The sequence below is a fragment of the Sturnira hondurensis genome, unplaced genomic scaffold (genome assembly GCF_014824575.4).
Source record: "Sturnira hondurensis isolate 20B ecotype Veracruz unplaced genomic scaffold, ASM1482457v3 Scaffold0018493, whole genome shotgun sequence".
NCBI lineage: Eukaryota > Metazoa > Chordata > Mammalia > Chiroptera > Phyllostomidae > Sturnira > Sturnira hondurensis.
Window position 1 is genome coordinate 1,712,317 of NW_028091124.1, and position 14,684 is coordinate 1,727,000.

General features: G+C 56.1%; 1 protein-coding gene across 3 annotated transcripts in view; it reads right to left on the minus strand.

The window, feature by feature from the left end:
- The window catches only part of SCLY (selenocysteine lyase), a 36,060-nt gene that overhangs the window by 6,130 nt on the left and 15,246 nt on the right, over positions 1–14,684 (minus strand). For all 3 annotated transcript variants that reach the window (XM_037069183.1, XM_037069184.1, XM_037069182.1), the window contains exons 5-8: positions 12,669–12,796; positions 12,287–12,451; positions 11,482–11,588; positions 6,473–6,509 (exon numbers count right to left, since the gene is read on the minus strand). In XM_037069183.1, the coding sequence (XP_036925078.1) occupies positions 6,473–6,509; positions 11,482–11,588; positions 12,287–12,451; positions 12,669–12,796 (437 nt within the window). The remainder of the gene's footprint in view (positions 1–6,472; positions 6,510–11,481; positions 11,589–12,286; positions 12,452–12,668; positions 12,797–14,684) is intronic.

Sequence of the window (14,684 nt, forward strand, 5' to 3'; positions counted from 1 at the left end):
TCGCTTTTTTTTAAAAAAAAAAGTGTCTCTGCACATTCTTTCTTTAAAAGCCGCTTTTTGCAGCCCTTTTGATTCTGCCTTTCCCCTGCACCTGCCTGTGAACACGAAAACAGATAATAAATGAGTGTTTCGGTTACAACCGGACCCCGAAGATCACTCTGAGAACTCAGAGATAGTTAGAGGGCTGTTTCTGAGGGGCTCGGCTTCCTGCTGGGGCACAGAGGCATTCCTTCCTCCCGCTTGGGATCCCAGCGTTCCTACGTGAGGGGGGCCTTGTGGAGGTGTCCGGGGTCAATCCCTGAGATGTGCAGGGACCTCACAGGGAATTCCAATCACAGCAATTTCACTCTCGGCCCCGTCAGGGAGCACAGTACAAAGGTTGGTCACCTGGTGCTTTGAGCCCCCCACCCACAGTCTTAGACGCGTGGGAAAAACCTGGAACCCATGAGCGGGGTTAGGGGACCCTGAATACCAGGCAGCCCTCCCTGACGGTTTTCACCAACAGTATGTTTCTGACCCAGCACACTATACTCCCCAATAGCTAATTAGCTAGGGTTTAGTACAGGCTGCGGAATTTGAAACGGCAGAAATCGAAAGTAAAACAAGAAACCTTTTAACAACAAGAATGGGTTCTCATTTGTCTAAAGAGCGAGAAGTCTATCTGTGTGTGTTGCAGCAACTCCTCTGAAAACCGGGACGTGAGGTAAAACAACGTCTCATACAGCTTTTACAAACTGTAAAGGAGTGTTAGCCTGCTTTTCCCGATGAGGGAGCCTTAGGTATCAGGGTTTGGGAAAGAGCAGGTAACAAATCACAGGCTTTACAGGACAGCGGATTTCCTGTCGCAGTTCAGAACTTAGTGACGTGGGGACCAGTCGAGACCGCTCTCCTGCCTGTGTGGACTGCGAAAAAGGAGCTGGTCACAGAGGACGACCCGGAGTCCAGTGCAGGTGAGAAGTCGGATACCACGCAGCAGAGGAACAGGCTGCAGGAGTCCCACCGCAGCCCCAACAGAGGACCCGCCTGATGGCAGGACTCCTCATCTCAGTTCTGGGAGCCTTCCTCCCCCAAGAAAGCCAAAAGATCCCGACAAATACCCTGTTGGGACCGTGAGACCACGCCTTCAGCAGGCAGAGAGGAGGGTGATCTAGATGCCCTTTTGGCTTTTCCCATTACAGTCGAGGGTCAGAGGGTCAGAGGAAAACATTCCATTCCTCCAGATAAGACTAGCAGAAAAAATCAGGCCAGTACCAAAAACAGGAGCAAAGACTGTATTTCTCGATGGGTCTGGAAAAACCGGACGGGCTGCTGTTGCCTGGAAGGAAGGCTGTAGCTGGGAAGACTCTGTACCCTCAGCACATCCCTCTACTCAGAGGGCCAGACTTTTTGGTGCAATTGTGGCCCCGCAGCAATGGCCCAAAGAAGCTTTAAATATCATTTGTGACTCTGGATATATTGTCCTTAGTATTCGACATTTAGATCAGACATTAATTAAAACTTCAGTTGACTCAAATCTGCTTATTTCTGACTGTACAGTGTCTCCTGAACCAGCGAGAACACCCCCTCTTCATAACTCCTTCGATCCCACTCAGGCCTGCCTGGCCCCTTAGTGGGCGGTAACAGTAAGGCGGACGCCTTGGTCGGCGTCGTCACGGTTTTTCAGCAAGCAGAGGCCTCTCACCAGTTTTTTCATCGAAGCAGCCAGGCACTCCAAAGACAGTTTGACACTCCTCATTCCCAAGCCCAGCAAATTACCAAAGAATGCCCTGACCGCCAAGCCCGTGCCAAGGCACCTCCGGCCATAGCAGTTAAACCTCGAGGACTAAGCTCTCAAATGATTTGGCAAACAGACGTCACTCATTACGCTCCCTTTGGAGAATTCAAATACATTCACATTCCTATTGGTGCTCACTCTGATGCCCTGCATGCAGCTGCGTTAACAGGAGAATCTGTTAAAAACATACAAGCCCATTGGCTTGAGGCCTTCGGTCACTTGGGTCGGCCTCAGCAAATTCAAGTTGATAATGGCCCTGGATACCTTGCACATTCTACTCAGGCCTTCCTTCAGCACTGGAATATTCAACATAAAACAGGAATACCTTATAATCTAACCAGTCAGGCAATTGTTGAACGGGCACATCATACCTTTAAAAATCTTCTTAAAAACAAAAAAGGGGGAGTCAGGAGTCTACCCCCCAAATTTGACCATGTTAGCTATGTTTACCTATAATTTTCTAAACTGTGATGAATCACTCTGTACTCCAACCGAGAAACATTTTCAGAAGAAAGAGCCAAAGTCATCTTATCCTCAGGTTCTATATAGAGATCCGCAGGGAGATGGTACTTGGCAGGGTCCTGTAGACCTCTTAACCCGGGGAAGTGGGTGTGCGTGTGTTTCCATCCCTACAGGTCCCGTCTGGCTTCCAGCTGAGGGAGTGAAGCCTTATCATGAACAAAACCGACACCAAGCTCCACCACCTGGAGATGAAGGCCAAGCAGCTGACAGACCAGGTGGCCCGGCTGACACCGAACAGCCAGAAGGAACACAGACACCCACGCCACCGCACACGGGTTTGGATTTGCCAACAACGGGGGACACAGACCACCTCAATTATGGGGCCGAGGCTCAGACGCCCCCGGTAGGGAGTCGTCATCGTTCAGTGCCTCATAGTGTTCCTTTCTGACGTGGTGGTGTCCTCTTAGCACGTGGTGGGGACACTAAGACACTTAATACTCAAGCTGAGAAAATTGTTGTTGAAACTAAGGTGGAAGGCACCCCAGAAAATAGGTTTATTGCTTACTTAGTGGGGTTGTCAGGCAATTCAGCTAAAACTTTGCTTTTAACTGCCATTACACTCTGCCTAGGGGGGCAGGGCCCAGCTACTAACAGTAATTCCTCTCATGTGTACTGGGCTCACATTGCTGACCCACCGGGATTTGAGTTGCACACCGGGTGGGGTGCTGAACCTCCCTTTTCCACTAACGATGCTCAGTGGCCTGGAGGAGCGTGGATGTCCCCTGACGGCCCATTAGAAGAAAATAAGCACCGGATATCAGTGCCAAGACACTGTTTATGGTGCTGAATACTTATCAGTTTGTTTTTCTGTTCTTACACTTTGCGCTCACCTGTACGACACTCTGTGTGGCGAATAAGGAGCAATAGTGATTAGTATCAGCTCTCCGTGGCAATCACCATCGGTCTATGTACCCAGAAGGGATTTATCATACTCTCAACCCCGCTCCGGTTCCACCTTGTACTTTAGACCAAAGCCACAAAGACTCAGTCTCTTGGTCTTTGTGCAGAGGACTGAATGCTACTATTGTTTTTCTCCCCAAAAGTCCTTTTGTAGTGGAGAACTGGGGAGCTAATTGGAAAGCACTGGCTAAGCTTGGCACAGCAATAGTTCCCGCTCTGCCTCAAAGCCCATATACTAATATGTGGTGGGAGGGGCCCGCTACTGGGGCACCTATAATCAGAATGGTTCCTCCCGACCACACTACATTACACTACATGTAATGCCCTTGGCATTACAACTCATGGAGAATGAACTTGCCTTTTATTACTAGACTGCATCTGTATATAAGAATTGTATGTGACCCTAGGCCTGGCTGGTGTAGCTCAGTGGATTGAGCTTGGGCCTGCGAACCACACGATCGAGGTTCGATTTCCGGTCAGGCCACATGCCTGGGTTGCAGGCCAGTTCCCAGCAGGGGACTCACGAGAGGCAACCATACATTGATGTTTCTCTCCTTCCCTTCCTCTCTAAAGACAAATAAATAAAATCTTTAAAAAAAAGAATTGTATGTGACCCTAAAGGTGTCCAAGGACGTTTTTATCAAATTGACCCTCTAAAACAAGATGAGTCACAGGTTGCACCTCTGACCCTTGTTCTGGCAACCCCAGGGACAGCTCAAGTCTTTCACAATGAACCAGCAAAAACAGACTCCCTGCCGGTCCCTGCAGGCTCCATCTGTGCCAGCTGTCTCACCCATCTCAGGGTCGCTCAGTTAAGCCTCACTACAGTTGCTATAGTTAGAAGACAGACTCAGTATGGGTGCCAGTTGATGTAACCCGAGAATGGGAAGATCCCCATGGCATAATAGTGCTTAACAACGCGCTGGCCTCTTTAAGAGTCCGACGGTTTGTTGGCACTTTGATTGCATTTATTGTTTCTGCTACAGTTGTCGCGGCTACTGCAGCCACGGCCACCGCGGGCCTCATTGGGTCAGTTCAGACTGCTCATCCTGCTGATGTTCTCCTAACCAACTCCAGTTTAGAAAGCTCCAACAGGCCCAGATTGACCAAGAAATCCTGACTTGGCTTTCTGCAGTCAAATCAGCCCTCGACTGGATCGGTGAACGCCAGGATGCACTAGTGACCCGTCAGCAGCTGACCTGTGATCCTGGTTTCTCCAAACCGTGTGTCACCCCACTAGCATGGAGCTCTAGCTGATACTCCTGGAGTGATATTCAACATCACCTAAGAGGAGCTTTTTCTACTAATTTAAAGGGACACATCAATAAATTGTAACTGGAGTTAAACAAATAGTTGCAGGACATTCAACCCTTAACTCAGCAGGAGATTCCTCAAACCCTTAGTGATAATCTTGGCTCATTAAACCCAAAACACTGGTTTGATGGACTCAACCTAGGATTGTGGGTCACTGGAGCCTCTGATTGTTTACTGACTTTAATGATGTTTTGCATATTACGATGCATTTACAAATTATTTGCCCAGGGTCGCAAAAGAGACCAGAAAGTCTTGTGGAATGTGTCACCACAACAGCCTCAACCAAAAGAAAAAAAATGGGGAATTGTAGGGGACTGGTTTGTCCTGGCCTGGCAAATGTGACTCAGCTCCGCATGGAAAACCTACAGATGCGAAGGGGTGGGCAGGGGCCAGATCTTCAAGCCGGGTTTTCCTGTGGGAATCAGGCCTAGAAAATGCATACAGACTGTCATGGCTTGCTCCTACTAAAACTCCATCACCCTGGTCTAATCAGCTCACCGCCATTCCCCTCGGCATGTTATTTTCATTTTCTTGATTGTACCTAAAAGGTAGACAATAATATTCTATGTAATAGGTAATAAATCTTTCTATGATGTAAGATCCCAGGAAAACAATAAAAACCTGTCTAGTCAGGGGTCGGGGTGCTCCTCTCTCAAGGGAGTGGCCGAAGCACCCATAGGCACTCTCCCCTGGAGAGTAGTCGTGCCTGTTCCCTTTTTCTCCACAGGATTGTTGTCGCCTGTGCATTCACTCTCGTCGTTGGCCAAAACAGGCGGACTCTGCTGGCCAGGGTTCGCCACACAGGGTAGGGAGGGGGTGGGGAGCGCCTATCCAGGGGATTTGGGTGTGGCCTGGGGGGAGAGGGCCAGGGCCCGACTGCGCTGGGGACACAGAGGCCGTCCAGGCTGGGCCAGGCGGGAGTGTGGGGAGGTGGCAGTGTGTCCCCAAGTGGACAGCATGGCCAGAGGACCTGTGCAAGCCAGGAGCAGGGCGGGGTCACTGAGGGACAGGCAGGCGGCCCCCTCTGGCCCTCACAAGGGGTCTCTTTAGGACTCTTCGGCCACAGCCCATCTTGTAGGTTGACAGACGGCCAGGCTCGGGGAGGCGGGGCAAGTGGGCGGGAGTCCCCCAGGAAGCCTGCAGCCCCGACTCTGCTGTGGTGGCCTCGCTGTATCACTTACGGGGAGGAGACTGGGAAAACGGGGTGTCCCCTCCTTGGTGTTGAGCACGTGAACCCGCCCCATGGGAGGCCAGCCCCACGGAAGGGAAATCAAGGGCCTTCCCGGCGTCCGCCTACTCCCTGGGATCATGGACATGACCTCCCTAAAGCACGGCCATCCGTAAAGCCGCTGGGAAACAGGTGAGGGCAGAAGCAGGCGCGCTGCCCCCCCCCCGCCCCCCACCCCCACCCGAGACCCCAGGGCGTCCTGTGCTGCTGCGGCTGCTGGCACAGGCGCCTAAGTCCCTCAGAAACTCCTGGTGACAGGAGGGTCTTTGTTCTACTGAGGCTACTGTGGGCGGGCACCCCGCCCTCCAGGGAGGACAGAGGGGTTGGAAATGCAGTTCGTGGCCAGGGCGGGGCCCCGGGAGGGTGAGGCAGCCCTGCCCTCCTCTGCATCTTGGCCACAGTCCTTTATCACTTCCTTTTGTAGCAAACGGGCTGTGGCCAGTCGGTGTGTCCGAGCTCTGTGTACCCCTCCAGCGAATTAATAAAATCTGAGGAGCGTGGGGAACCCTCTGATCTGTAGCCCATCCCTCGGTCGCCTGTAAAGTGTGGGGGATCTCAGGGGACCGAGTCTAAAATCTAGCGCTGTCCCCAGGCACGCGGGACGCGCTGAGGCTGGTACCCCAGAGAACCGCCCGTGTGGGAGCGCCCCCTCGGTGCGGCAGCACTGAGGCTGCAGCGGGCGTGTGGGAGGGAAGGACACGGCAGGCAGATGGCCCAGGGTCCCCGAAGCTTACCTTGCCCAGGCCGGCGATCATCGGGGTGTTCTCTGTCCTGTAAGACAGGGGTTTGACCCTATGTCCATGCAAAGCAGCTGACAAGTGTCCCTGGAAGGATTCCCGTCCACAGGGATGTCGTGTCCCCATGAAGACCCAATCACAGGAACGTCCTTCCCACACGTGTGCCTTGGGGCCGCCTCTAGGGTAACCACAGGCCCCGAACCCTCCCTGCAGGTCACTGGTCCCACCCAGTGAGGCCAACACAACCCCCGACGGGCCACACGCATTGCTGTCCTTGGAGAGGATGCCACCCGGACCTGCCCCACGGGGGGGAACCCGCCCCGTTGGTCCCCGCCAACGGGGGGGGGGGGGGGGGGAGAGATCCCAAATCGGGAGAGAGCCCAAAGAGCTCATCCTGCCACTGGTCCCTCAGCGCGGCTCTGTGAGGCTCTCCATGGTGGAATGGGAGGAGTCCCAACACTGGAGTTTCGGGGTGCCAGAGAGCGAGACCCACGAGACCGGGGCCTTTACCCACTGACCTAGCAAACTGAATGCAAGGCTCTCCTCACTCTATTTCCAGAAAAACGAAACGTTGGCTTAATCACTTTCTTCCTGTTCAGTTTTGGCTGAGTCAAGCCCCAGGCCTCTGGAGCTGAGAGTTTCCCGATGGAAGACAAGGAGTGGGCTCGCGGCTTGAGGGTCGCAGGAGAGCTGATCCCACCCGGCTCCCTTGGGCTGCTGACGGTCACCTCTGTCCTGGACATGGGCGCTGTCCCACGAGGCCTGGGGACACCAGGACTTGGGCGGGAATCCAGGGGCCTGGGCGCTGGCCTGGCCTCCCCCCGCAGCGTGGGTCCTAATGTCACCCCCTATTCGGGCTCCCCCCTCCTCTGCGGACAATGCGGTCAGACCAGGAGGGGCTGCCGGGGTGGACCCGGGGGCCCGTGCGGGACCTGGAGCCCAGGTATGTTGGCTGAGTCTGCTGTCAGGCCACCACCTGACGCCGAGCAGTCACCCCCTCCACCCAGAGTCACTCGGACCCTGCTCCCGGCTGACCCCCAATATTCAGCTTTTCTTTTTTTAATTAAACTTTTTATTTGGAGACAACAGACTCTCACATGCAGTTGTAAGAAAGAATTTGGAGATGGCCCCTGCACCTTTGCTCGGCCTCCCCAGGTAACATACAGTACGTCCAACCCGGATGCTGAGGGGACCCGCCCTGCACTGCAAACACGCCTCCCTCGGGCCCCACCCTCCTGAACCGGGCAACTGTGGGTCTGTACTCCGTGTCTGTGCACTGATCTGTACTCTCTGATTTTGTGGTTTCAAGAATGTTCTATGAAGGGCCCTGGCTGGTGTGGCTCAGTGGATTGAGCATGACCTGCAAGTCAGAGGGTCGCTGGTTCGATTTCCAGTCAGGGCACAGGCCTGGGTTGCAGGCCAGGTCCTCAGTGCAGGGTGTGCAAGAGGCAACCACACACTGCTGTTTCTCTCCCTCTCTTCCTCCTTCCCTTCCCCTTTCTCTAAAAAATAAACAAATAAAACTTCAAAAAACATATATTCTACACAAGGAACCACACAGCTCATGACTTTGGGGCTGGCCCTTCCCACTCACCACAATCCCCTGGGGGATGCGCGCGGCTGGGGCGTGTGCATGGCCCCTTCCTTTTCCTGGCTGAGCCTCATTCCACGGGGCACAGTGCTCCATTCGCTGCTCCTGGGACGTCCGGCCGCTTCCAGCCTGGGGCTGCTTTGCAGGCGGCCTCCACACCCCTGCGCGCAGATGCGTGTGTGGGTCCCACTCTCCCTTCCTCTGGGACGCACCCAGGGCACCGCTGCTCAGCCAGTGCTGGTCGTCCGTCTGGTTTTCAGCGAAGCAGCCAATCGGTTCCCAGAGCAGCTGCTCCCCCCCACTCCCCCACCAGCGAGGGCTGGGGCACCGCACTGTGCGTGGGCCACTCTGACAGGCGTGGCTTCCCTCTGCCTGTTCCCGACAGTGACGATGCTGAGCGTCGTTTCCTGGGCTTGTCTACGGCCGGTGCCTCCCCTTCGGTGGGATGTCTCTTTGTGCCCTTTGTCCATTTTCTGACTAAATTGTCTGGGATTTTTTTGCGGTTGAGTTTTGAGAGTTGGTTGTATCTTCTGATGTTAGTCCTTTGACAGATGTGTCACTTCAAATTATTTTCTCCTACATGTAGCTTGTCTTAACCTCTTAGCAAAGTCTTCGGCAAAGCAAAAGTTTTAAATTCTGATGAAGTTCAACACTTTATCCATTTTCCCCTTTTATGGATGCTTTTGGCGTTGAGTCTAAGAACTCTTTCCAAGTCCAAAGTCCTGGCCACTCTCCCCCTAAAAGCTACACAGTTTTATGTCGTACGTGAGTTCACGATCTAGGTGGAGGGACCTCGGATGAACGTGGTTCATCCTGGGCGGAGGCCCCTTGGGTGCCCTGCTCCCCCAGCGCCACCGCTGGAGGGCTGTCCGTCCGCCACAGAACTGCTTCCGCATCTGACAAAAACCACCTGAGCGTGTTTCCGGTTGTGTCTGTCCTGTTCCAACGACCTACTTGCTGGGATTCTGCTAGGAATTGTGTTCAGCTCTCTAGCAGTTTGGAGAATGGACGTCTGCAGTACGCTGAGCCGTTGTCTGTGACCTGGCACACCTGCCGCTCCCTTCGCTTAGATTTGACGCCTTTCATCTGCGCCCTGTGGCCTGCGAGTCCTATGCATGTGTTGTCAGATTTATACCCGAGTATTTCTGAATGATTATAAATGGTATTGTATTTTTAATTTGGTTGTCCACATTACCAGTATGTAAAAACACAGTTGAGCCCTGGCTGGTGTGGCTCAGTGGACTGAGCACCAACCTGAGATCCAAAGGGTCACAGGTTCGATTCCCAGTCAGGGCACATGCTGGGTTGTGGTTCCGGTTCCCAGTAAGGGGCACATATGAGAGGCAACCACACATTGATGTTTCTCTCTCTCTTTCTCCCTCCTTTCCCCACTCTCTAAAGATAAATAAATAAAATCTTAAAAAAAAATCATGAAACCAATTGCCTAACCTTTACAGTGATGTTCAATGGTCTGTTTCATAGCAGGCAGGTTTGGGCGTGTTTTTGATGAAGTGGTTCCCTCGCCTACACTAGAGATCACGACTGCGGGTTGTTTGTGGCGTTATCTTACTGTCCTTGTGATGCCCACGGAATCTAGAGGGACGCCCCACTTCAGTCCTTCATAGGCACTGAGGCTCACTGGGGGCACGGCGACAGCCCACCTCAGTGTCCCCTGGGGCGCTGTGCTCTGCTGTGTGCTGTGCGCTGCTGTGGCCCGGTGAGGGCCCCCGCCCCCCTGGGCTGGGTCCTGTTGGGGGACCCAGCGGGTCTTCCCCTTTCCCCTTTCGGTTCTGCTGTTCCCGCCCCATCTGCCACTGCTCGGTCGTGGGCTGCCCCCCACCCCCACCCCATCGCTTCCGTCTGGGATGGCTGCGTCATCCGTGGGTAATGCCGCCCGGGGGGGGGGGCGGTTTCCTCAGAGTCCCCCTTCTCTACTGTGATGCAGCTGCCCCTGCTTCCCTCGGACAGACCCCTGTTCGGCACATCTTCGATTCCTCACGCCCAGCCCGCCTCTCTGGGAAGCCGGTTTCCCGCAGGGGCACAGAGCTCTGCCTACCACCTTTCGGGGCCCCATGGGCCCACTCGCAGGCCGCATGCTGATGTGCGAGCTTCCAGTGAGGACGACTGTCCTCCTTCCCAGCCCTTCGCCGTCTACAGTCGCCTGCAGCATTTCTTCCACACACACGTCGATGGCCCTGTCACTTTTGCTCCAGCAGCCGAGCGTCACGGGGACAACTCCGGAGGCGGGAAGCCCGTCTCCCTCACCCCCGATTTCACTGCTCACTGTGCCCTTTCCTTCCGAGGTCCCGAGGCCCTTCCGTCTCCCTCCTGCTGGGGCGTCCCTTTCAGTCCTTTGCAGCACAGGTCTCCCAGCGACAGTCCTACCAGCGTCCCTCGGCCTGGGAACATCCCAAGCGCCCACTGTCCCTGCAGGACGGGTCTGCTGGGCAGGGCTCTGGCCTGACCACTCCCCGGTCCCTCATGGTTCCTGATGAGGAATCCCTGTCGTTGGAATTAATCTTCCCCCAGGAAGCTGCCGTTTCTGCTCTGGCTGATTGTGGGATGTTTTCTTAGTCTTTCGTGTTCAGAAGTTTAATTGTACGTTGTGACATGCATTTCTTCCACTGCGCCCTGTTTGGGGTTTGCCCAGCTTCTTAAGTCTGCGAACTGGGGAAGTTTTCAGCCATTGTTTCACGGCCTTGACCGCCCACCCCGGCTCCCCCGCTGGGCCACACACGGCCCCGAGGCTCCGCTGGGTTTCTTCGGCTCCATTTCCTTTCTGCGGGTTAGATGGGATGATTTTATTTACTCCCCTATCTCTCGGGGCACGGACCCTTTCCTCTGCCCCCTACTCTGCCCTTGAGCCCAGCCACTGGGTTTCTGCTTTGGTCACTGGAGCTGTGAGTCTGAAGTCCCCACGTAGTCCTTACGCCTCCCCCCTTGGCGACCCCTGTGCTTCCGCTGCTCCAGGGAGCTCTCCGCAGCCTTTTCACCAGCCTTTTCACCGTGTCCGCCTCGACCCCTGCGTTTGACAGTTCTAACCTCTGTCGGCTCGAGGAGCATCTACTGAGGTTTCTGTTCAAGGTTCTGGCTGTTCCCTCGTTCCCCGGATGAGGCAGCCCTGCATGTCCCCGGGACACAGGGTGGAAAGGGGCCTGCGTGTTGGGGCAGCCCCGCGGCACCTTGGTGGCCGAGCTGGGTGACGGGCTTTGAAGCAGGTGAAAGAAACTGAGATTTCCCTCCTCACCAGAAAGCCTGCAACCTTGGAGCCCAAGGTGTAGACTCAATGGGAGGAGCCACGCTGACCCCGCAGCGAGGGAGGCCGAGCCGTGCGCACTTCCGAGGGTCAGAGGGGAGCCACCACCCTAGGCAGGCGGCACGGCAGCCTGTCAGAGCCCTGTGACCACCGCCTTACCCTGGCCTGAAATTCCGTTCCTGTCCACCTCCAAACAGCATGGGGCACAGTGGGGTGCGCTCCCCAAGCCCTCGGACGTAAAGTGCTCCGATCCTGGGACCGTAGAACTGAAAGGACAAGCCAGCCATTACTCGTCTGGGACCCGGCAAGGACACGCACGTGCTGAGTGGGGACAGGCCCCCAGAGAGCCACCCTCAGTGTGCGGCACCCCCACCTGGCACCACCCTGGACACCGGGCGTCACAAGGCCTTTGGGAGGTGGGCAAGCCAGGCCTGTGTCCTAGCCGTGTGGCAGGCAGCAGAGCCCCCTACATGTCACACGGTCGGGTTTGTGGAAGGACAGAGATGGGGCTAGACTGCTGAGGCTTTGGCTGGGTGCCAGCCCACGTTTCACATTGAACTTAACTGAACACTCTGAGCGCCCCAGTGCCAGGCCTGCAGCCCCCGCCCCCGAAACTAGCCATCGAGCCACTGAGCACTGGGAACGCAGAGGGTACGAGGGGCCTGCGTACCTTCCCCCTGGTCTCCCCCGCAGAGACCCCAGCTGCCCTCGGCCGCCCAAGGCCTCAGCACCCTCCCTCCCATGGCCTTGCCTGGTTGCGCCCCTCCGGTCCCACGTGCCATCCCAGTGGCCACTGGTCCCCCTTCTGTGAGCTCCCACGGCGGTGAGCTGCTTGTCACCACATTCAGGGTGGCTCCCCCGTGGCACAGGAGGGGACAGGTGAGTGGTGACGGTGCTGCCAGCCCGGCCCTGCCCTGAGGTGGCCCTCAGTTCACCCCGCTGTCTGCCCCCGGGGTGTGCACACCTTGTGCCCTACAATGGTCAGCAGGTCCACGCCCAGGTCCTCCACGTCCACGCGCCTCTTGCCCAGGGCCTGCGCGGCATCCGTGTGCAGCAGGATGACCGGCCGCCCGGAAGCCGCCCGCTCCCGGTTCAGGGCCTTGACTCGCCGGCTGATCTCGGGGACGGGCTGAGGTGGGGACAGGAAAGAGCTGATCTTTTGGTCTGTTTTCAAGCCACTTGGCTGTGACGAAAACTGAGTGAAAGAAGTAAGGTGACCGAACGGGGACGGGCCACAGCATCACAGAACTGAACACCAGAAGAGGCCCGGCCACAAGGTGGGGACACACCAACAGGGCTGGCCTGGGACCCCCCGCTGGGTTTTCATGAACGGAAAAGCGACTCACCATGACGACGCCGGTCTCATTGTTGGCCAGCATGATGGTCACCAAGCAGGTGGCCGGGCGGACAGCCGCCAGGATGTCGTCTGCCTCTGCCTGCCCGCTCACCGTGGACACTGGGACGAAGGTGACCTCTGAAGGAGGAAGCACAGGGGTCATCGGCGTTAGCCCTGCCGGCACCCTCTCGGCGGTTCGTTTAGACGCAGCTTCACAAGGACTTTTTCTGCAGCTAAAGCGCAGTTCGTTGTAAACGCTCAGAAAACTGTGGAGAAGGAATCTCCACCCCCGTTAGCACCCCACCCAGAAACGACGGACCCGGGTGCTTCCTTGGGGATGCTTCAGCAGGCGGGCTCACTCTGTGGGACACTCTGCTTTCTGCCTCTCAGGGACCCATGAACTTGACCTCCACTCGCTCAGCGCTGACAAGCACTCACTCTACACCTGCTCCTTACTGCAGATGGAAAACAGTGGGGGTGACCAAACAGAGGGTTTTGGCTCCAAAGACAAACACGCCCCCTTTCCCCCAAGGCCCCTTGGAAATGAGAACGGATACTTTTCTAAAGAAGGAGAACCCCCCGTGGACCAGGAATGGTGAGGAATCCCCAGGGAGCAGACAAAGGACCACGGCATTGGTGCACAGGAACAGGCTGGACAAACTTGGGACGCAGACACACAAACAGGGCCGGGGGCCATCCAAGGTCAGGGTGCAAAGCAGGGCGGGGACAACAGGGAGGGCTGTCTGAGCACCCCCACCATGTACCCCAAAGGTGGCTGGCACCACCTGCCGGAGACAGGAAGGGCGAGAGTCCATAGCATCCTCTGCGGAACTCAGACCCAAGGCAAAGGGGAGGTGGCTGGGTCAGGACCATCTTCTTATGAAGACCTGAAAAGATGCCCAGCGTCGGCAGCCACAGGGAACTGCAGACAAAAACCACAATGAGAGTCCACTTCACACCCACTAGGATGGCTACAGTAAAAAATGCAGACGGTGACAACTGTGGGCGAGGATGTGGAGAAACTGGATCCCCCACGACAGCTGCTGGGAAGGCAAGACGGTGCGGCTACTTTGGAAACAACGGTCGTCAAGGTTAAACCAGTCCCTGTAGGACCCATTCTGGGGTGTGAGCCTGAGAACTGAAACGTGCCCACAAACACACCCTCAGGCGGGCCTCACGGTGGCGGCACCACGACGCCGAGTGTCATCGGCTGATGACAGCGTGAATGTTATTCCCAGAAAATGAACCACACTCACCCACATAAAGGCGCTAAGTACTGGCCATGACAGGGGTGAGCCTGGAAAACGTTACGCTGAGAAGCAGTCACAAAAGACCCCCTGCAACACGATCCCACTCACACGAAAAAGTCCAGGTGGGGACTCTGGGGACAGAGTACAGACTGGCGGGGGCCTGGGCCGAGGGGGACGGAGGCCAGCTAGGGCACACAGGTTTCTCCTGGGGCGAGGCAATGCTCTGTGGCCGAGAGCAGTGGGGGTGCACCACACTCGGGAACTGCAGGGGGTGACAGGCTGGAGCCGACGGATGCCTGATCCTGGTCTCTACCCAGAGCACCTGGGTGGGTGGAGGGTGCATGCAATAAAGTCCACATTTTATAAGGGGGGGCGTGTCAGCAAACAGACGCTGAGCTGAAACAAGGATCAGGCTTGTCAGTGGTTCAGTTGGAAGTGATTAAAGTGAAATGTTAGGCGCGCGCATGCGCGCGCGCGCACACACACGCGCACACACGCACGCGCCCTGGCTGGTGCTGCTCAGTGGACTTGAGTGCCAGTTGGGAGCCAACGGGTCACTGGTTCAATTCCCAGTCAGGGCACCTGCCTGGGCAGTGGGCTGGGTCCCCAGTGCGGGGGCGTGTGTGACAGGCAACCACACATTGATGTTTCTCTCCCTCTCTTTCTCCTTCCCTCCCCCCCTCTAAAAACAAAACAACCCCCCAAACAACAGACAAACCCCAGCCAAACTGAGCAGGACAGTGGCTGGGGCCACGGTGCTCTGTGCCTCACATCTG